Source organism: Diceros bicornis, chromosome 16, assembly GCF_020826845.1.
Source record: "Diceros bicornis minor isolate mBicDic1 chromosome 16, mDicBic1.mat.cur, whole genome shotgun sequence".
Lineage (NCBI taxonomy): Eukaryota > Metazoa > Chordata > Mammalia > Perissodactyla > Rhinocerotidae > Diceros > Diceros bicornis.
In genome coordinates, this window is record NC_080755.1 from 31,490,298 (window position 1) to 31,511,020 (window position 20,723).

General features: G+C 50.2%; 1 protein-coding gene across 1 annotated transcript; it reads right to left on the bottom strand.

The window, feature by feature from the left end:
- Positions 1–10,004: 10,004 nt before the first annotated feature.
- On the bottom strand, positions 10,005–10,601 carry LOC131415141 (CUGBP Elav-like family member 4). Its single transcript, XM_058556549.1, has one exon. The coding sequence runs from the start codon at positions 10,494–10,496 to the stop codon at positions 10,005–10,007; it is 492 nt and encodes a 163-aa protein (XP_058412532.1). The 5' UTR covers positions 10,497–10,601.
- Between the last annotated feature and the right edge of the window lie 10,122 nt (positions 10,602–20,723).

Genomic DNA, 20,723 nt, shown 5'->3' on the forward strand with positions numbered 1-20,723 from the left:
TGCCTGGAGGGGATTCCAAGGCCAAGAACGCACGGCCTTCCCTTTCCTTTCCACTCACTATGACTGGAGGTGAGCCTCAGTGAGCAATGGCTTTCTGAAGTCCAGAACATTCCTGACCCCATCAGCAATGCTGACGGGGCAGGACCCTAAAGCCCTGGCTGTGCTGGTCCCAAGAACTCAATCGTGGTGATTGATTTGATTGGGTGCCTTCCCTCCTGGGACCTCTAAGTTGCAGGGTGCACACTGGCATCTCCCGGGGCCAGTATCCCACCACATACAAAGGGTGTTGCTTCAGGCTCACATCACCCCCTCAGAGATAGCCCTCTTCACACAGCGGGTGCAAGGATGCTCTGTGCCTCATCCGGTGAGACCAAGCCAAGCCAAGTATTGATTTGACAGAAAGATATGGATATGTTGGGTGGATGATGGTTAGGGGATCCTATTTCTTTCTTTTCCTGTTCAGAGAACACCTCTCCTCCACCTCACCCCGCTGGAAAGCAGAAGCCGGATGAGGGAGAGTGTTCTCATCGGTCATGCAGGGACGCCTCCATTCCTCCAGTCCCCTGCCAGGAGTTCAAGACCATGAAGCCTCTGGGAACAAGGTCCCCCTCTCCCACCACGGCAAGCGTTCCCAACATCCTCGCTTCTCCATATATTCTTAGAACCAGTCAATATGATTAATTTTACATGGGCATAATTTCCTGCTATTGCCGTGGAGTCCTCCCAGCCTCGCCCATCAGCAGCGACATGATACAGTTTCTGGTTATACTGGTCAACCAAGATATTGATATTATTAATAATGGATATCTATATGCTGACCTTTGTCCACACAACTGAATCACTCTGGGCTGGCTGTCACATTTCTTTAAGAGGTATTGATAAGCCCATTACTGGAAGGGCATGTACAATCTTAGGTGTGTGCTTTTCACTCACCTTCAAGCCTCTCCTGTGAAAATCTACCCTTGTTGGACGAGCTGGCGTGATGTGTGCAAGACAAAGTCTGTGTGCATGTGCTTGTGTGGTGAGTGTACGTGTGTGTGTGTACATGTGTATGTGAGTGTGCATGTGAGTGTGTGTGTGAGCCTGTCTTGAACATCAGCCCTTTTAGAGCTGATCAAATAGTCAATTAGAGCATTATAGGGAGGTAGCAGAATCAGAGAGTTCCTACAAATACTCTGTGATGTAGTGTTTGATCTTTGGATGCTTCTTGTCTCCTAGGACTTGCACAGGAGGCTTGGCTTTATAAGGATATTATTAGGTTGATGCCTCGTATTCTCAACGTACCTGCCAAGCAAGAGACAGCACTCACTGGGAGCAGTCTGGCTAGAACCAGCCACGGGGAGGTGTGCTGAAGGCCATGCTGCAGGCTTGACCTTGGGGACATGCTGCTCCTAGCCTCAGTCTCCTTATCTGTGCAGTGGCAGCAATGAATCTGGCTCTGCTTTCTTAAGGCCAGAGAGAGGAGGTTGACTCAGTTCAGCCTCTCAACCTTCTGCACTGAAACTCCCAGTTATAGCAATGCTTGACCCACCTTGTTAATTACACACTGGGGGTGTGGCCCATTGCCTATTAGGAGGGTTCCATGGTAGAATGCATGCTTTGTATGCTCACGTGTGCATACAGATCTCATTGCTACGTGATTGCTGTCATTCCTACCTGTGTGGACAGTGGTGTCAGGGACAGAGCCTCTATCAAATTAGTCTACAGCGATCCCTTCCTGTTTGGACCCAGACACGCTCACTTGTTGGGGGAGCCCCCTTACTCACCCCTGTAAAGGGAAGCTGGCTAGCTGGAGAGATCTTTTGGATCCTCAGACATAGTGTATGAATAAACCAGACATGGATTAATTAGGTGTGACTGCATCATTAAATTAGAATAATGAAAAACAGCCACGTATGGCATTCAAATCTGCCTAGAACGACTCCAAGGGTTGCTTTCAAGTAAGTCACCTGTCAGTTTGTAGGTTTTGGGGACTCTGGAGAGTGAGACTCCTGTCATATCTCGAGAAGTGGATTCCTTAGGCACCACCTGCCCCAGGCGAGGACCATCCTTCAATGGGCACCCAGACTCCACAACCGAATGCAAACAATGGCTTGGTTCGATACAGCATCATCTATGCACGCTTCGGCTGCGAGCATTTCTCAGAGTGAAATACGACGACGAGAGCACAGGTGCTCAAGAGACAGGAGGGAGAAGTTAAGAGTTGTGGGCAGTGGATGTGAAATGTATCGATCCCATAATATTTATGTGGATGTGCACATCGTCGCTTGTGCACGTGTGCACACACACAAACACACTCACACACACATTTTTCATTTCCATGAACTCTTTTTTCTTCTATCGACACTTTCCATTTCAGCCAGATAGATTTGAAGGTGAACTAAGTCTCAGTTGTGTAATTTTAGAAACAGCTGCTGAATGGCAGCCCCCTGCTCTCGGCGGACACACCTCTTTCAATCCCCATCCTAGGACAGAGTGGCTGTGCAGCAAGAACCGTTTGTCTTTAACAAAGAGAAGCCAACAGCTAAGAGGGAAGAAAATAGGAAGGAAGCTTGCTCGCCTGGCCTGGAGCTGTGGGATAGCCTAATGCATGGGGGGCTTTGTTAGTAAGATCTGTTAAGTGTCCAGAAACCTTTGATCTGGAGCTGCTCTTAACAAAGGTGATAATTAATTAAAGCAGAGTGTATTGCAAAAAAGTAACATCTCCGGTCAGTTTACGCGCTATCCAGAGCCGGCCTTCGGAAGTCTCTGTCAATTAAACTCTTGTTGGAGGCCAGCTCATTATCAATTTTTTTCCTGAGCTTTGATCAATATTTTTGGCTGTTTCATCCTCACAGAACCAGAACTACATCTGTCTCCATGAGGGCACCATTTATTTACATCTTGCAGATGGCCACGTAGGATTTGTTCCTAAGCTGTGCTGCTGGGAATCGCTCAGTTGGAGTGTCAGGCAGCTCATGCAGGAGGGGAGATACAAGGGAGGATAAGAGAAACCAAACGTGGAGGAAGTGGAAGAGGAGAAGCCCTGCGAATGCATGGTCCTGAAAACATCCCCTCTACTCCCAGAGGGACTCAGAAAGGAGGGCAATTTGGCTGCCGTGTTGGTTCCTGTGGGCAGGCTGCAGCTCAGACTTTACACCCATCCAAGGGCCACTGGAAACGGGAAGAGTGGAAATGGAGGAAGCCCTTAGGGAAGCACATCCACTCTGGAAATTCTTCTGCCACTGTTTCTACCCCTATCATTGTCCTTTTGCCCTGGCATCTTTAACTGCACCCCCACGTTGCCAAGTGGAACGTGGATCTTTCTCTCCAGGCCCCACTTTGGGGTTTGTGAGGACATCTTACATGGCAAGGAGAAGAAGGAAAAGAGGGAGATGGAGGGTGATGATAAAAGAGCTACAACTAAGTTGGGGGCTCTGTTCCTTTCCCCTAGACTATTTAGGTAGGGTTGAATGCTCTCTGTGATTCTTGGAGAGTCTGTGTATTTAAAGGCCTGCCAAAAAGGCAAAAGTAGAGGGGACCAATGTGACTCTCTTGTTGTAGAGAGCCCAAAGGAAGGCCTCTTGGTCCCTGCCACACCCTGCTTGCATTTAGGGGAAATGCAGCACTCTGCCTGGGGAACCTGGCTTGACTGACTTGGTCAAGTCCTCTGTGAGTATGTGTGTGTGAAAACACTACAAGTGGAAAGTAGGGCTGGGATGCCAAGGGGCAGCGGGTGGGGTAGGGAATGCAGTGGGTGGAGGGAATCATCTCTGCAGAGAGCTGGGCTCTGTGGCTGTCCACTCATATCCTGGATGGAAGGTCATTTCTAAAATGAGTCAATAGGTGAACAGAAGCGGGCAAGGCTTTGAAGGGTGACGGGTGGGGGGAGATGAAACGCTCTCCTAAACCTGGACTTCTGGGTGGAGATGTCGGGTAGATAAACAAGAGCACACCTCCACAGGGGAACTTAGATCATTGACAAATCCAAGCCACAAGTTCCAAGGTGGAGCATGTACGTAATCACAAGGGCAGCGTCACTCTCCCCAGACTCTCCCTTGTTCTCCATCAGCCATCGCCCTGATCATGCATATAGCCTTGCAAGGTGAAGCTACCCCTAACATCATCTCCATGCCACTTGCATCTGTCATCTCTTCCCTGCACACAGACACACACAGACACACACACACACACACACACACACACACACACGGGCTGTGGCATCTTCCCTCCCCCAGCCCTCCAGTACCCACAGACACACACAGATTTTTACACCCTCTAGCTCTTCTTTCTGCATGTCACATGGGATTTCGCTTCCAGGTTCAGAAGCTGCTGCAGTTTCAGCCACTGTCAACCAGTGCTCCCAGCTTCTGGCTGGCATTTTGGCCCCACAACATTCAGTTTTCCTTTTTATCTGCCTACGATATTGGGCCTCATTCTCTGTTGCATCTCTCTCTTCTCTACAGCCTGCCCATTCCAAATCTTCTTCAGTAAGATCCCTCCTGGGTCAGTTTGGAAACTGACCACCTTCTGATGACATGGAAGGTGTGAGTTGTGCAGTATTTTCCCCAAATCCATCTGAGGCAAGTGCGACCAGCTGTTTTCTCAACCAAGGAGGTAGTGTCTTGGATATCTTCTCAGGCATCACTCAGAAGCCCCTCTCCCATCCTGGTATATAAATTATAATAAAGAGGATGATGATGCTAATAATAGTGACAGCAATGGGCTTGCTCAAGTCACTGGAGTGTGGCGAGATCACTGGGCATTAGGAAGGCCCCTGGAAACCAGCTTTTTGAAAGTACTCTGATAACTTTACAGTATGCCAGCATTGGTAGCAGGGAGGCATATCTATGGCGTACGTTTTTGTAACTGTTTTCCTTTGGGTTGTTTTCAAGCTATGACTTCACTCAAGAAAAGCTTTTCTTTTTGTTTTATTTTGTTTTGTGTTTGAGACGCCACAAACATCCAGCCAACTGGAGCAGGTGGAGAGAGTGAAAGTATGCCAAGGGGGTTCTTTCAACCCAATCTAGAATTCCCATTAAAGCTAAGGGGGGGTGGGAAGAGTATTAACATCTCCCTGTTGAATTGCAGTGAAATCTAGGCCAGCCCTTGTTCCCATATGTGTGGGATGCGCTTAGTCATGCTTGCACATGGATGCATATACGTGCACATGTGCATATTAATTTATCTGTGTGTGTGTTGATTCTGAGGAAGTCTGTTTAAAAGATAAATGAAATCATGCACAAGTAGAAAATAACCACCAGTCTCTTAAATAAAAGAATCATTTCCCAGTAATTTTTTCTTTGCTCCTAAATAGAATACTCATCAATGTCTAGAATTTGGAGGTTTATTATGGGGACTGGCTTAGGTTTACTTTAGTTTTGCAATGATTGTCATTGCTCATTTTCTTTAGTGAAACTTATTATTTTTACATGTTTTTCTTCTTTTCTTATTACAGCTCTCATTTTCCATATCTCTTTCTCACAAGGAAAATCTTTCTTTTAAAAACTATAGGCGTGTGCCCAGCCATTCTACCAGTGTTTTTATCTGGACAGAATTGAATTTTTATTTTTCAAAGAAATTTCTTTAAAGTGCATTTTAATTGGGCTGATGCCCATGCTGATACTTCAGCTTCACTGTGTCTTAGACTCATTCGAAAACGGAAGTCAGCTAGAGCCTCAACGGCTTTAATTCACCTTTCTAAGGAAAAAAACAACAAGCTCTCTCGGATCAACTCAAGCGGTGGAAACTCAATTTTCTGAGGATTGTTACATCTTACACAAAAATACAAGACATAATTTTACGAAGATGGTCACAAATCACCAAAACATAATCACAACTCTTACCCCTTCCCTTTCTCCCAGCTGCATCCCAAATCCAGGAGCTTCAGGCATTTCCTACTCAGATACCGTTGAAATGAGAGGTTGTGTATCTGGTGATGAGTCTATTTTAAAATGGTATACTCTCTGGAGCTCAATTCACAGAAGGTTCCCTTACTCAGTCCCCACCCTCCCTCTAGATGTAGTGTGAAAGTCTGAGGGGCTGATGACCCTGCAGCTGCGGCTCTTGGTTTTGGAGCCCCCCGGGCTGCCAGTAGAGTAGATTTTCCTCCATGCATTGTGGGAAAATCTCAATGCAGAGTGGGTACCCAGGCCACAGACCTATTCTGACTGGTTAACAAGAGGGACTGGGATGTGGACTTGGCTGTTTAGATTAAAATGCATCGCAGGTTCCGGGAACAAGCACACATCAGTAGTAAGGCTGTTTAAACCTTTGGGGACAGCCTTATGTTTAGATTACATTAATTCATAAATATTATACTAAATACCACTTAAATTGGACTTAAATGACTTCGAAGATAATGCATTATAATATGGCTATCCAGAGAGCACTAGTCTTTATGTCTCCCAGTAACTCAGTCTTTGCTGCCTCCTATCCTGCAAGACAAGACCAAAGTTATGAATGGATCGCCGGCTTGTTCATGTGTGATCCACTAACTGTGTATATGTGTGTGTTAGGAAGCATGGGTATGTGGGTGTGTGTGTAAGTATTTTCAGTTACTGCCTCTGTTTGTTCTCCAGGAAATAAAAAGAGGAAAAGAGAATTAAATAAAAGTGAGAGAAGGGAAGAATTAGACTAGCAGTTGACCTGTTCCCTTCTCCAAGGGAGAAAAATTCTACAGGAGGGAGCAAAATTGGTCCTCAGCTCACTTCTTCTGCTACTCTGGGAGTTTGCCTCTCTCCTCTTTAATCGATAGTACAATGTCTTTCTCTTTGGAGCCTGGAAAAACAATCTTTCTCAAAGTGCTTCGAATGGGGTAGAAAAGAAGACTCCGAGTTAGCCGGGAGAGTTGGTATTAAACTGGGTTTTCTTCTTTGGATGTTGTTTCTTTGAATTGTAATTCTGGGCTTTTATTTCTTCCTGTCTCTCTCTGCCTAGCACCCAGATCTCCCCCCACCCCCCAACTGCTTTCTGTTCTCCAGGGGGTGCATTTACCTTTACAGTAATTACCTCAGTCCACAACTGCTATTTGCTGCCTCCCCAGCCCAACAGCCTTTCCTGATATGGCTGGGTTTGCTCCACAACACCCACCCACTCCCTTCTCCACAGATTCCCAATTTGACTGGAGTAATTGCCTTTTAAGGTTCACTCTACGCATGGCAGGTATTCTGTTAACCCTTAGAACTCCTTTCCTTCTTTAGTTACCTGAAATGGCAGGTGGCCAACAAATGGATACCCACCTGAAATCTCATGCATCTAATGTAATTTTTACTTCTTTTTCTTTTTGTTTTTACCAATAACATACATATGCCATTCACACTGGAGGCCAGTATCCTGTCATGCCTCTCAATTTTTTCCCAGTATGATTCACTAGAAGTTAGAAATTCAAGAAGGGGAGAGAAAGAGCCACAAATATGCCCTGAAACCAGGCTTAACAAAGGCATGTTTCTATCCCCAGCCTCATGTTGTCAATTTAGAGTTGGGGAAAATCTAGAAGCCAAATGCAGTCCTCATTCTTCAAGCCTCATCATGCTTTTCGACTTAACGGTAATTAATCACCAATGGCAAGCGAGTAATTTTTTTAAGGTGGCCAGAGGCTTACTTTATCAAGATTAGCTAATAAATCAGGCTGTATCACTGAAAGAGTTCAAACTCTTCGAGGACTGAATAAAGCAGACCTCGGAAACTGTCTCGTTTATTCAGCTCTCCGGGAGCTTTCAGGCACTGTTAGGGACATCGTGGCCCAACCTCGCCTATAAAAATCCAAGGGATGGAGAGACAGGAAGTTTCATAGGGAAAAATATATGCTGAGGCTCCGAAGGGTGAGCTGTGACAACAAGGCACTCAGCATGCCAGAGCCAACGGGCCTGCCTGCCACTGACTGAGCCAGTTTAGGGGAAGAATTATTTAAAAAATAAAGTTTTGCTTGTCCTAGGAATCCTGGCCAGATATGTGTATGTATATATATGATATGATACATATGATGTAACTATACCGTAACCTTCTCTACCTTCCTGATGCGCATAATGATAATTCTACTTCTTTGCTATAATACACAGGAGCCCACATAACATAAGAAACAGAGCGATGATACCAGCTAAGGATCGTGAGAAGAAACCAAGCAATATTGCTAAAGTTTATCTTCATTTGAAATAAAGAAGCAAATAAAGTGCTCCAACCCAGATCTCATAGGAAGCTCAGCTCTTCACAACTGTCTTTTTGCCTCTAGTGTGTTCTGTTTTTTTTAACTTTAAAACCTTAAATTGTCACAAGAACTGATCATTAAGATGGGCAAAGGATTTCCCTACCTATGCTTCTTTATTTTCACTATTACTATTTTTAAATCTGAGGACATATGAGAATGACAAAGGTTTGATACAAACCTTGATTAGCTTCCAGGGAGCTTGATTGGAAAGGAAAAAACTACAAAGATATGGTTGTCTTGAGAGAGAGGGGGAAAAAAGGAAACAAATATTATTTTAAAGGCTTCCTCCCTATTTCACCTTTCCAGTCTGTCTTCTGAACAGACAGACATTTTCTCCATATTGGATAAAGGTTGGTTTCTCTCTCCATTACAGCCCCCACCATCACCCTACCCCAACAAACCCAGTATATTTCCATTCTGCTGTGTTTTTGTGCTACTCAACATGCCATTAACTTTAAGATTTACTCCTCAGCAGGCAAGCTGGAAGATGCTAAAGCCAATAAAAACTGCTCTCTGGGACTCCAACTATGAAGAGTTTGGAGCTCTGCTTAGTATTCGGATGAAGGGAGGGCTGGAGAAGGAGGGAGATTGTGATAGTGAAAAACCACTGCTGCTTAGAGAGCCAGACAGCCCCGCGCTCTGCACCTAATGTGCTAGAGGATCAGCTCTGTTCATAGCCCATTTGTGGCCAAGGATGAGGCTGCTCTCTGTGTGTGGGTGGGTGTGCGTGTGCGTGTGCGTGTGTGTGTTTTCATCTTTAAAACCACTAGCTCTAACACAGCATCTTCAGTGGCTCTCCACACTACTGTTTATTAAAAACGGAACGTCCATACACATCCTTACAACTTCCTTAGCCCGGTGCTCCTTCCCTGCCTGATGATCAATCTCTCTCGGAAAGCATTTAACTTGCCCACACAGCTCCAGCCCCGAATAATCCCCACTGCACATCCTATACATTACTGTTAGAGAGCGGAGCACTGGGCTAATTTCGTCACCCACCAGCCACCCACACACGTTCTACAACTGAACACGTTTGGGGCTCTGCCTTAAAGATAATAAAACAAGGAGAAAACAGGCAGGCTGCAGACAATTCCCATGACCACTTTCCTAAAAAGTTGTTCGGTTTTAATTCTTTGATTATTCTGTCGCCCCCTCCCCCAAGCACTCACTAGCAATGACTGCTTGAAGGGAGAGAAATAATGTACTATAAACCTCCCTGCATGGTGAGTTTGGGATAATTTAGGCTACATCCTTCAAAATGCATATCTTGCACACACAGATTTTTTTCCCAAAGCCCCGCTTTCCTGAGAAGGGGATCATCCAGGCTTGCCTGACCCCCCGCTCCACCCAGGGGATGGCTGGTTCCTTGCTAATTCTTGCCTTAGGTTTTGTTCCTCCTTCCTTCAAACATCCAACCCCCCCTCCCCCACCACTCACACCACAACTGGATTATTGAGGCACACAGCACGACAGGGAGAGTTTACTGTAAAATTGATAGCGAAATAAAAATATCTCTTTGAATTTGCCACCTCTCTCCTTTTTAGACGGCTGCGCTCCTGCTACTCTGGCCCGGAGCGGAGAAGGAGGAGACCATCTCCAGTTAGTATTTTCAGCACCACGGCGATGGACAGCACCTTCGTCCCCGGCCCTCTGAGCGCCCGCCAGTCTGCTCAGCGTCCCAGGCTCAGCTGGTGCAGCTGTCCCCATCCCAATCTTTCAAGTCGCTCTACCCAAAAATCCAAGCTCCGTTCCCGCTAGATCCTCTCTCTCTTTCTCTTCATCTTCTGCTCCCGCTAGTTTCCCCACGGCACCGCTTCTATCAGCTCCTCGCCCCAAACCCAGCCTTGCCCCGGCGAACAGCTCCCCACGCACCCCAGTCCTGGTCTCTGCTGCCCGAGCGCCTCCCTCCTCGGCGGCCGCCCGAGGCTCCCTCTCGCGCCGTCTCCCGCTCGTCGGTCGCCGGCCCGCCGGCCCGCCCGCCGGCTCCTTCTCCCCGGCAAAGTTGGGAGGGAAAGGTGCACTCACCTTTGTGCATGCCTGTGAACCTGTCCTTCAGAACCGTAAGCTCGTAGATCTTGCCGAACTCCTCGAAGAGGGGCTTGAGGTCCTTCTCATCCAGGTTGCGGGGGATCTGCCCAATGAACAGCTTGATGGCATCGTGGTCCTTCATGGGAATGGTCGACGGGTTCCCCGGGCTGTGGCTTAATCCGTTCATGTGCCCGCCGCTGCCCGGGCTGCTGCCGAGCCCGTTGGTACTGAGGCTCGCGTTGTCAGCCTGTCCGTTTGCTAACGTGGCCATCTTTATATACATAGAGAAAATCTTCTTTCCTTTTATTCTTTCTCGCTCGCACTCTCGCTCCTCTCCCTCGCAAGCTCGCTCGCGCTCACACACGCACACGCATACACACACTCGGGTTCTCTCCCCCTCGGTTTCTCTACACCTCGCTCTCCTCTCGCTCTCTGCTCTCTCTCTTTCTCCTCTCTTCTCTCGCTCGCTCGCGCTCGCGCTCTCTCTCTCCTCTCCCCCCCCCCTCCCTCCCTCTTTCCTCTCTCTCTCTCTCTCTTTCTCCCTCTCTCTCTTTCGGTCTGATCTGATTTTTTTTTTTTTTTTTTTTTTTTTACATTGAACAGACAGGATCTCTGTCCTTTCCGTTTAAACAGGCTGGACCGGTTCAAGTTCCCAGTCAGACCAGGGGTGGGGGAGGCGAGTGTGCGCGCGCGGGGGAGGGGGGCTCGAGGCCAGGAGAGGGCGAGCTGGGGGGGCTCCCGCGCGGCAGCGGGCGGCGGCCCGGAGCAGGGCGGCGTGGGGCGGCGCCGGCCCCGCCGAGCCTCCCCCGTCGGCGGCCCCGGCGAGAGGCGGTGGTACAGTCCGAGACGGCCCCCGGCTATAAATAGCGCCAGGCGCATGGCTCTTCGGGAGGCGCTGAGATTCCGGGCCCGGCGGCCGCGGGGAGCGGGTGCTTGTTGGGAACCGGGTTCCTGGCCTCCTCTTTGCCTTTTGGGGGTTCTTTTTGTAATAGCAGCAGGTGCAACTTTTTGTATTTCAAAAACATTGATTTTCATTTTCGCATGGGTATGTAGAGGGGGGTTTCCATCGAGCTGCGCTCTATTAGGGGGCCAGGAGGGCGAAGCAAAGGCAGGGATGGCGGGCGGGGCGGCGGCGGAGGTGGAATGGGCGCTTTTTTCTCCCATCTGGTTCCCTTTATTTATTTATTTAGGCTAGAAAAAGCGAGCTGGTGTGGAGGGAGTCCGCCCAGCGATCCGAGTGCGCATTGATCAGTGTGGAGAGAAAAAAAGCTACATAAATATATATTATGTGGATGAATCTATAGACAAGAGCTCTCTCGCGCGCGCTCTCTCTGTCTCTCCGTCTCTGCTTTTTTCCTCCTCGCATCCCCAACCTGCCAGAGCAGCCCCAAACCTTCGCCCTCCCGCACGGCGTCTACCGCCACCCGAGCCACCTGGGAGGACGCGGCTGGGGAGTAGTTGGGCCGCTCTGGGGGGACGGGGCGTAGAGATTCGGGGCCCGACCCGCCTGCGAAGGCAGGAGGTGGGTGTTTCCGTCCCGGACGGCCTCCCCCGCACGGAAGCGCGGCGGCTGGTCCGGCAGGCGGCTGGCGGGAGGAAGGTAGGAGCCGGGCGCCTCGGCCGGCTCTCCCGCCGGGGAAGGCGGCAGGCTCTGGGCGCAGTGGCCGGTGAGCCAGCGCGAGGGACTGGCTTGATTTTGTCCTCATCTGCTTTACTGGTTCAAATTGAAAATTTTTTTTCTTAATCTACCATCAAAGAAATAAAGCCCCCGAATCGCTATCCGGGCTGCGGCCAGACCCGGACGCGCGGCGTACGTTGCCCCCCCGGGCTTCGTTTGCAGCTCCTCCCGCTCCAGAAGTGCGAGGCTGGGAGTCGCGTCCGCGGGCGAGAGCCAAGGGTCCGGCCGCCCAGCCCAGACTCCGCGGAGTTCCCCACCAGGCCCGCCGGGGCCAGAACATCGGCTGCGCAGGAGAGGGAGTGGCTGGCGCGGGAGCGGGGTCCAAGCAGCCCCGCCTCTGGGGACGAACGCTAGTGGTGAACTTGGGTTGGGAGAGCGGATTTTAATGATGTTTACCTGCACCCCAACCTTTCCCACATTCTCTTTTCCAGGGTAGCCTGTTCTCCTCGGCTTCAGAAGCCGCGCAAATTAAAATAACGCGCCCGCTCCCCCGCGGGTTCAGAGCTGCTCGCCCGACCACCGGCCCCTTTAGGGTGTTCTGGGTTTCTCCTTTCTTGCCCTCGGATTCCATGACGTTAGTAAACGATATGTTTAAAATTTTATCTAAAGAAATGAGACCCCAGCTGCCTGAAAACCGAGACCAAGCCCGTTTGGTACAACCACAACGCGGAGCTCTCCAGCGCCGGGAGGAGGCCCGAGGAGGCCCGAGGTTCGCAGCCCCAGGCCCCAAGCCCACCCAGGACACCTCTCCCTGAGGATCCAGGGCCCAAACCAAACAGCAAGTACAATTCTGAGAACTGTGGAACTTCATCCTTTCTTTTTACGATTCTCCTGCCTTTGCTTGATGGAATCGTGTGTAAGTATAGTTGATTCATAACTCGGTTCCCGGGATTACATTATGCAGTGTTACTTGATGGTCTAAGAGTCGCCCAAGTTGATGGAATCGAACAGAAACTCACACATAGAGCCTCTCTGCCATGTGGCTGTGTGCTTGGTGTGCCTGGGAAGTGCTGTAATGAGGCGGCATGTCCCTGGTAGGTACACGGAGGATTTGAGCCGGTGGCTAGGAGGTGTGCATATGTGCATATGTCTTGTCAGGACTGTGGGTGCTTGTGTGGACGCAGCGTGGATGTGTACATAGACCCTGTTTGTCTCCACACTCTGCCTCTGCGTGTGTGTGTGTGTGTGTGTGTGTGTGTGTGTTTACCCACCAGGCTGAGACCTCTTCCTTCCTCAGGTTTCCCTCTGGACACATCAGCAGAGGCCAATAACTTTGTCCAAAATATCTCCTGGAACATCATCTCGTGGCGCTGGCATTCACCTCCCAGGATCTCACAATGGAGTGGAATATATTTTCTGCCATAATAGGGGAGTTTAGGAGAGTAGTTGCTACTTGAAGTCTCTTTCTCCCTGCCCCCCAGCCCCTCAAACAAACTAAGATCAAGGGGAAGTAAAGGGAGTAAGCTGAGGGGGCTGGGAAAGGAGGGACCCATGCAGGGGAGGGGAGCTGAGGTTCACGCTCCACTTTTTCCTGCTGCCACCCCAGCACCCCCACCCAGGTCCAAATAAATTATTCATAGGTGTTTCATTATTCATATTATTATTAATAATAATAGCCAATACATAAATAAAAGCAGTCCCTGGGCAGGAGTGACTGGGAGAGTGGAGTTGTTAATGAAAGGGGGCATCTAGTTATTTTAGATGCCTTCGAAAACTCCTCTGTTGATACAGTGCCAACTCCCTCCAGGACTGCACCTCTGCTGCCTGCACCATGGCGCCTCCCTGTGTGTCTCCACTGTGGACCCAAAGCTGTGGAGATCTCCTTTCTCAGGTGAAGGTTCCTCACCCTCCCCTCTCTCCCACTTGAGTTTGCCTTATTTTGGATTTAGGCTGTCTTCCCTTAGGGAGTAACACATTTCTCACCTCCCAGCCCTCCAGCAGGTGTGTGGTGAAATGCCCCCCCTCCCCCCAGCTCGCTGGGGCTGAAGCAGCCTGGAGACCAGGCCGCATATAACTGAGCTACCCTGTGTAAACAGCAGCAGAAGCAGCTCCCGCCATGGCATTGATCTCTTAAAGGCACAGAGCTGGATCTCTTAGGCTCCCACCTCTCTGCCACAGCAGAGTGTTGGGGATAAAATAACACAGACAGATGTCTCAAACTAATGTAATAAAGGAGCAGGACCCCTGAGAAAATAGTAAGGAACGTGGCTAGGTTGGCTCTTTGGTATCCTTGCCCTTGATATTCTAGAAAGACTTGAGTTCTTTTTTTTTTTTTTTTTTTTTTTTACCTTAGATCATCAAAAAGAAATGTAATTAGGAAAGATGGGGGCAAAGTATTACTCACTGACATTTAAACAGATTTAAAACTTTTTCTCCAAGTGCCACTTCATGGCCACAATTATTCCATCCACTGAGAGGGAGAATGCTGGCACGTGGAAGTGGGAGCTGGGAATACTGCTTCTCGTTTTCTCTCCGAGTTTGGGGTTTACGTTCTGTTGCTGATTCTTGTTTGGGGATGTCAATGGCCGCGTGGTGTGGGGATCTGGTCTACGGTGGTGTAGTTACACAGCCTCGCCATTGCCTCCTGCTCCTCGCTTCCCCCTGCTCCTCCTCCTCTTCGTGCTCAGATTCCCTCCAGCTGATCCACCAGTACTCTCCTCCCTCTGGCACCCACTGAACAGCATTCCGCAGCCCTGGCCATGGCCATGCACCCTCAGACCTGCCATGGCCCTCCTGCCTGTGCATCTTCTCTCTCCATCTAGACTGTGAACTGGTGGAAGGCAGGAACCCAATAATCTGGCCCCTCCTCCTCCTCTGCATCCCCTCTCGACAATTGTGGGCACGCAGTAGGTGTTCAGGATGGAGTTTCTAGACACCAGTGGCTAATCTGATTTTGAGGGGGCAATGTTGTATTCATTCATCTGGGCCCTAAGGAGGGGGAGCTGCAGGGCCCCAGGCAGACTCTCTCTGAGAAGGAGTTCAGCGCCCAGGATGAGAACAAGCAGTTTAGGACACACACAGCAGCTTAGCCTCCCAAGGCTGCCTGGCTTGGCTTGGAGGCATCACTGCTCAGTCATTCTTGCGTTCATCCAGCCCTTCCAATCTCCCACTGGAAGCAGCAGAGAAAGGACAGGCCTAGGAAGAATGGAAGAACCCGCTGCCTAGTTAGAGAGACCAAAGTCATACCAAGTGAAAAGCCCCAGAACAGCAAACAGCAGCAGATGGTTAAATGTCTTCCAGACCTGAGGAGTTCCACATGCGAGAAAACAGAAAACAATCCAAGTTGCGCGTGATGATCTGTGATGGGGGTAGCAGCCTTGAGGAAAGAGGTGCGCTTGTGAAGGCAGGATGCAGAAGGTGGTAGATGGCCAGAGAGCTGGGTGATGGCCTGGCCTTAGGGCTAGGAGGGCAAGAAGAAGCCGATTCTTCAAGGTTATAGCTGAAAAGAGAGCTATGATCTGCATGGGGCTGCCCAAACAGACCAGCCCTCCAATTAAACATCTCTGTGGAGGGGCTGCTCTGCCCAGACCTGCAGAGGGCAGTGAGGAGAGGCTGGAGAGAGGAGAGTCACTTGCTCTCTGTAGAGAGCTCCTGTGTTGTTTGGGCAGAGTCTGCCTCAGAGAGCCAAGTAACCACACAGGGCACCACCCAACCGAGGGATAGAGTGGAAGGTGCCGGTGATGTGTGCCATGGAGCCCTGGAGAAGGTGGAGCTTGTGTGGCAGGGCACGCAGGGAAGGCTTTGTGGTGGAGAGAGCTCTGATCTGGCGCTGCACGAAGGAGTGGGTCAGCTTGGGAAGAGAGGATGGAGGTTGAGGCAGCTGGTGGAGTTGCCAGGACTGGAGTGGGCAGTGGGTTCTGGGTAATTGCGTGATGGGGAGAAGGTGGTGGCTCCTAGAGGGGCTCTTATGTGGAGATATGTTGGGGAGGCAAGATGGGGTTTTCAAGACAGTCTCAGAAGTCTGTTTCTTGTCTTCTCCAGAAGCGTAGGGCTTCTCTGTCCTTGAATGATTTGGGAAGGTTTAGTGATATAAGGAACAATAATTGAGGTTATTAATTAATTAACATTAGTAGCCTTTTGCCATTCAGAGTGGATGAATGAAGGGCTCCCCTGTCCTGTCCTGAGCCCACAGCAGGCCTGGCCAGAGGAGCAAACCTGTGGAGGGAGGAAGAGAATCAGAAGTAGGATGCTGTGTGTTTTGGGGAACCCAGGGGCTCCCCAGAAGGGACTGGGCTGCCTCTTGGAGCTCAGTCAGTGCCACGGCCCAGAGAGAGGGGTCTCTGGGCTTCTTTCCCTGGTGCTGAGCCCCAGGGACACACGGCCTGGGTCTTGTGGGGCTTCCCGGGCCCTGGGCAGTGGTGGGGAATGCTTTTGGGAGTTTCCAGGCCTTTGGGCAGCATAGACATGCTCTCCATGCTCCTGTTCCTGGGATTCCATGCCAACCTGGGGCTTTGCCTCACTTTTTCTGAGGGCGTACAGGAAATGGGCACAAGGGGCAGGATAAAGGGACTTGGAGTCACAGCCTAGGCATCCTGCCTGGTGGGGCTGGGAGAGCCATAACTCTGCAGAAGGGACCTGAGTCATCGCTTTCCTGGGCCTCGGCTGTCTCCTCTGTAAAATGGAGACTGCAGTCCTTTCTCCACCCTCCTTTCCTTCCTCACGTCACGTCCAAGAAGGTGAGACAGTGGCAGATCTGTGAGGCTGACACACGGTTCTCATTTAAAAAATTATTAAGGTGAGAGTAGAGACTGAGGGTCAACATGGGCTACAGGAGGGTGTAGATAAAGTTAACTTGTTGGCACTGAAGGGTTACAAATTTACTCCTTATCTTTCCCAAAGAATGTATGTTATTGAAAAAGGAGCCCAGGCTGGGCAGTGCTCAGTCCAGCAGGAGCAGCCCTTACAGCTGCCTTGAGGTAAAGCTGGGAGAGCCGGACTCTTTGGCTTCTGGTCCTGCCTCTCCCACTGACTAGCTCTTGGGCAGGTTGTTTAATCTCTGTGGCTGCGTTTCCTTATTTGTAAAATAGGAAGAGGAAGGAGAACCTACCTTGTAAAGTTGTTGTGAGGATTAAATGAGTAAATGCAGGTAAAGTAATGTGCTTAGATCAATGTCTGGCCAGCCAATATTATCGGAGCATCACTAATAGGCCACTGGAGGCTAAGGGACTTGCCGAGGCCCCTCCCACATCCTACAGAGGACGAGGAGCGTCCCCCTCTGGCCGGGGCCTGAGTGGACCTGCAGGGGTGTCTTCGCTTGCCGCAGGACTGTTTCTCAAGGTGCTCCTGGGGGCGGGAAGCCTTCTGGGAGGGCAAGGCCTGCATCACTGCCTCTTCCCGGGGACTGCCTGCGGTACTGGCTGCCGGCCGTCTGCGGCACCTTCTTACCTGAGAGGTGTTGCAGCAGCAAGTCCTTTTAATTGTGATGTTTTACTAATTAGTTTTTAATTATGTTAATTTATTGTACATGAGCCCTGAGGTTTTCAGACACTGGGCTCACTTTAGAAACTGGAATAGTAAGTTGTAGTTATCACACACAATGCTGTGGGTAAATGTCGCTTTATCACGGCCACGATTTCTCTGATAATGTTGCTGGATCGACAGCTTCTACCGGGCGTTCTAGTTTTAATTTTCCCCACAGCCGCCAGACCCCCACAGTCTAGCACGCGATCCTTCAAATGGTGCTGGTGCTCAGAAACTCAGTGTCCATAGGCTGTGCAGGTGACATGAAGGAGTGAGGTGGCTGGGTGGGGACAGGGAGACCCCAACTGGACAAGGGCTCGGGAAGGTGAGACATTTCCACCAGGCTAGATCTTCAAAGGGCTGTTATCTGGGGCCTCAGACTCACCCACCTGAGTGGACCCCTCCTGCTCACTCATCCAGGAGCTGGGTGCTGACAAAAGCTTGATAAGGAGCTGTGGCTATGAAGCCTGGGGAGAGGGAAGGAGAGCCTGGTGAAGAGGATGGAGAGGGCTGTGGCAGGCAAGTTGGGCACTGAAGGCCATGGAAGGATGTAGGCTTGTGTCCCAGGGGTGGCAGGTGGCTGTGGGTTGGGGTTTGCAGCGGGGCTGGCTCATAGGAAAGACTCAGAGTGGGGACTCACTGACCATATGCTGACCAGCTGTGGCTGATCACATGGAAGAGGGGAATCAATGGCACAAGACTGGGACAAAGACGGCACTGGGTATTCATGAAGGACAGGCAAGAAGGGAGAAATCACCCCTCACCAGCCCAACACACATGTGCTGAGTGGGAGGGGCACTGTGTCAGGCCCGTTCTCCATAGATCATTTCTTCATTCAAAGGATGAAAGTTTACTACCACTAGGAATATTTAAAGAAGATGCCACAAGTTTTCAGGAACCCCCCCTCAAGTAATTTCCAGATGGCAGCCTTCTTTTAACAAGTTTAAAGTCTTCCAAAGTGTATATGTAAAGTTGTATATATAAATTCTGGTCTCTTTCTAAACAGAACCATTAATATAAATTTTGCTCAAAGAGTATAATTTAAAGAAATACAGTCTATAAATACAACGGGGCATTCATTGCTTTAAAATATGTATATAAGACTTAAATTACTGTACTCTACACGCAGAGATGCATGGGTGCGTGCATCGTGTAGAGAAGGAGTTGGAGTTTGGGACCAGACAGATCTGTAACTTACCAGCCGTAGAGGTCCTGCTCTCAGAGCCTCAGCTTGACCATCTGAAACATGGGCACAATAACACTGCTTGTGATTGTCATGAAGAGGTAACAAAGTACCAAAAGAGGTGATAAATATTTAGTGCCTGCCACATCGTGGGTGCCCCATAAATGTTAGCTCTGATTATTATGAGTGTATTCATTAAAAAGTAAACCAAGTGTCTCCCCTCTGCTATAAGCTGTAGCAGAAAATAGCATTTAGAATGTGTGTAACAGGACCTGGAGATTTTCTAAGGAAGAGGACAATTGGGGTTTCTCCTCAGCGGTCCTCCCAGTATTGGGGAGATGAGGGGGATCTAAGTGTCTGGTTGGCGGTGTAATGTTGTGTGAAGGCGTTTTGGGGAGCGGAGCCCATGTAGGGGCTCCATGAGTTTCTGCCCACACAGCAGCTCAGTGATGCCCACCTGCTTTCAGGCTTAGGAAGGGGTCCACACTGTAGCACACACCTAGCATCCCCTTCCCACTGTTGGGGAGCCTGCACCCACACATCTGCATGCCCAGACACAGGGGAGGCTCCCACACAGGCCTGCATGGCCCACCTCCTCCCGGGAAGGGGAAGGGTGGGCAAGCTCTGTGACTCATTGCCTGGCTCTGTGCCCTCTCGCTGAGTCACAATGTAATTGATCCCTCTCTGTGCCAGGTTTCTGCTCTCATGTGACCCAAAGCAGGGTCATTTCCAGACCCGGGCTGGGGAGGCCTGGCTGGGGAGAGGAGATCCCAGGAGGGAGGGCCAAGCCGGCAGAACCTGAGGATGGCACTGAGCCTTGAGGACGACTTTCCTGCATGTCTGCTGGGGTGTGGTGTTTGGAGGAGTCGGGGGTTGGTCCACCACCCACCAACATGTATGTTCCCTTCTTGGCCTCCATTGGTGTCCCCATCAAGGTAGGGCTGTCTCTGTAAAAGTTGCCTCCAGGAAATCATGAAGGGAGTGGTTTGGTCTCAGAGAATCTCCTTGAGGATGCTCATGGTGTTTGTGCTTCAGGGACGAGGGTGCCTCATCCTCGTTTCCAAAATGAGTGGTGGGCTTGGAGGAGCTGAGGGGTGGGAGGTAGGAGGTTGGGGATGTGTGTTCCACACATCATTCGAGGGCAATGTCACCCCTTGGGGCTCAACCTCATGCCATCCTTGGCCCAGAAAGAGAAGAACCACCTCTCATACTGATGAAATGAGAACCTCCGACTAGCAGGGATAAAACCACAAGTTCTCCTGGCCTCGTGGCAGAGGGCAGAGTAAGGGTCACCTCTGCCAAGGTCTTCTCCAATAGACAGATCTGGGGAGTGGTCTACAAGCCCCTAGACCAGCAATTACCGTGCAGGCCCTGCTGTTGACAGCATCCCACCACGCCTGAAACAAGTCATGTAATCACTCTTGGTTTCTGTATCCTTATCTATAGAATAGGCATAAAATTCTCCTTCTGTCCCAGAGAGGTCTCTAATAAATATATGAAGCTCTAAGAAATAACCAATCACATTGTTATGAACCTGCCCCTCCTCCATTTCCCAGTTTCTTGCCCTTGTCCTGACCAGTGACCTGGGTCCACACAGTGAGATCCGTGCCCCTGCTGGGTCTCAATGACTGCTCCCACTCCCCGTTCTGAGATGATCCCCACTGAGGGCAGAGCTAGGTCTTCATGGCATTTTGTGCCAGGAGTCACTTCTGTGGCCACCGACAACAGAGGGCTCAGACGGGACTCAGGCAAGGCACGCTGTGTGCCCTTGGGTCACCTGCTTCCCGTCTCTGGACCTCATTCTCTGATTTATGAGATGGGGACGGTAATCCTCGCTCTGCACACCATGTCGGGGAGTGGTAAGGATCAGAGGTGAGAATAGAATTGCTTCCTGGAGTGCAGGGTGTTTGTACTATAGATCGGCTCCTCTCCCCACCCACCCCATCCCTGCCTCTGCACAGCCCCCGCCACAGAGCAGCCCTGAAAACAGAAAGAGCAGCCTGGTTCTCACATCCATCCTCCTCCTCCTGATTATTTCTCCCAATCACACTTAATAGCTGCCTGGCTTTGGCTGCAGCCCGGTATATAATAACCTGCAATTATTGTCCACTTAAGCTGTCCCCAGGGCCTTGTCTGTTGCGCTGCCCAGGCCCACACTGCCAGCCTGCTGATTTCCCTGTCAGAGTCAT

Coding starts and splice junctions, on each gene's coding strand:
- LOC131415141 (XM_058556549.1), bottom strand. CDS start 10,496: ATGTATATAAAGATGGCCACGTTAGCAAACGGACAGGCTGACAACGCG.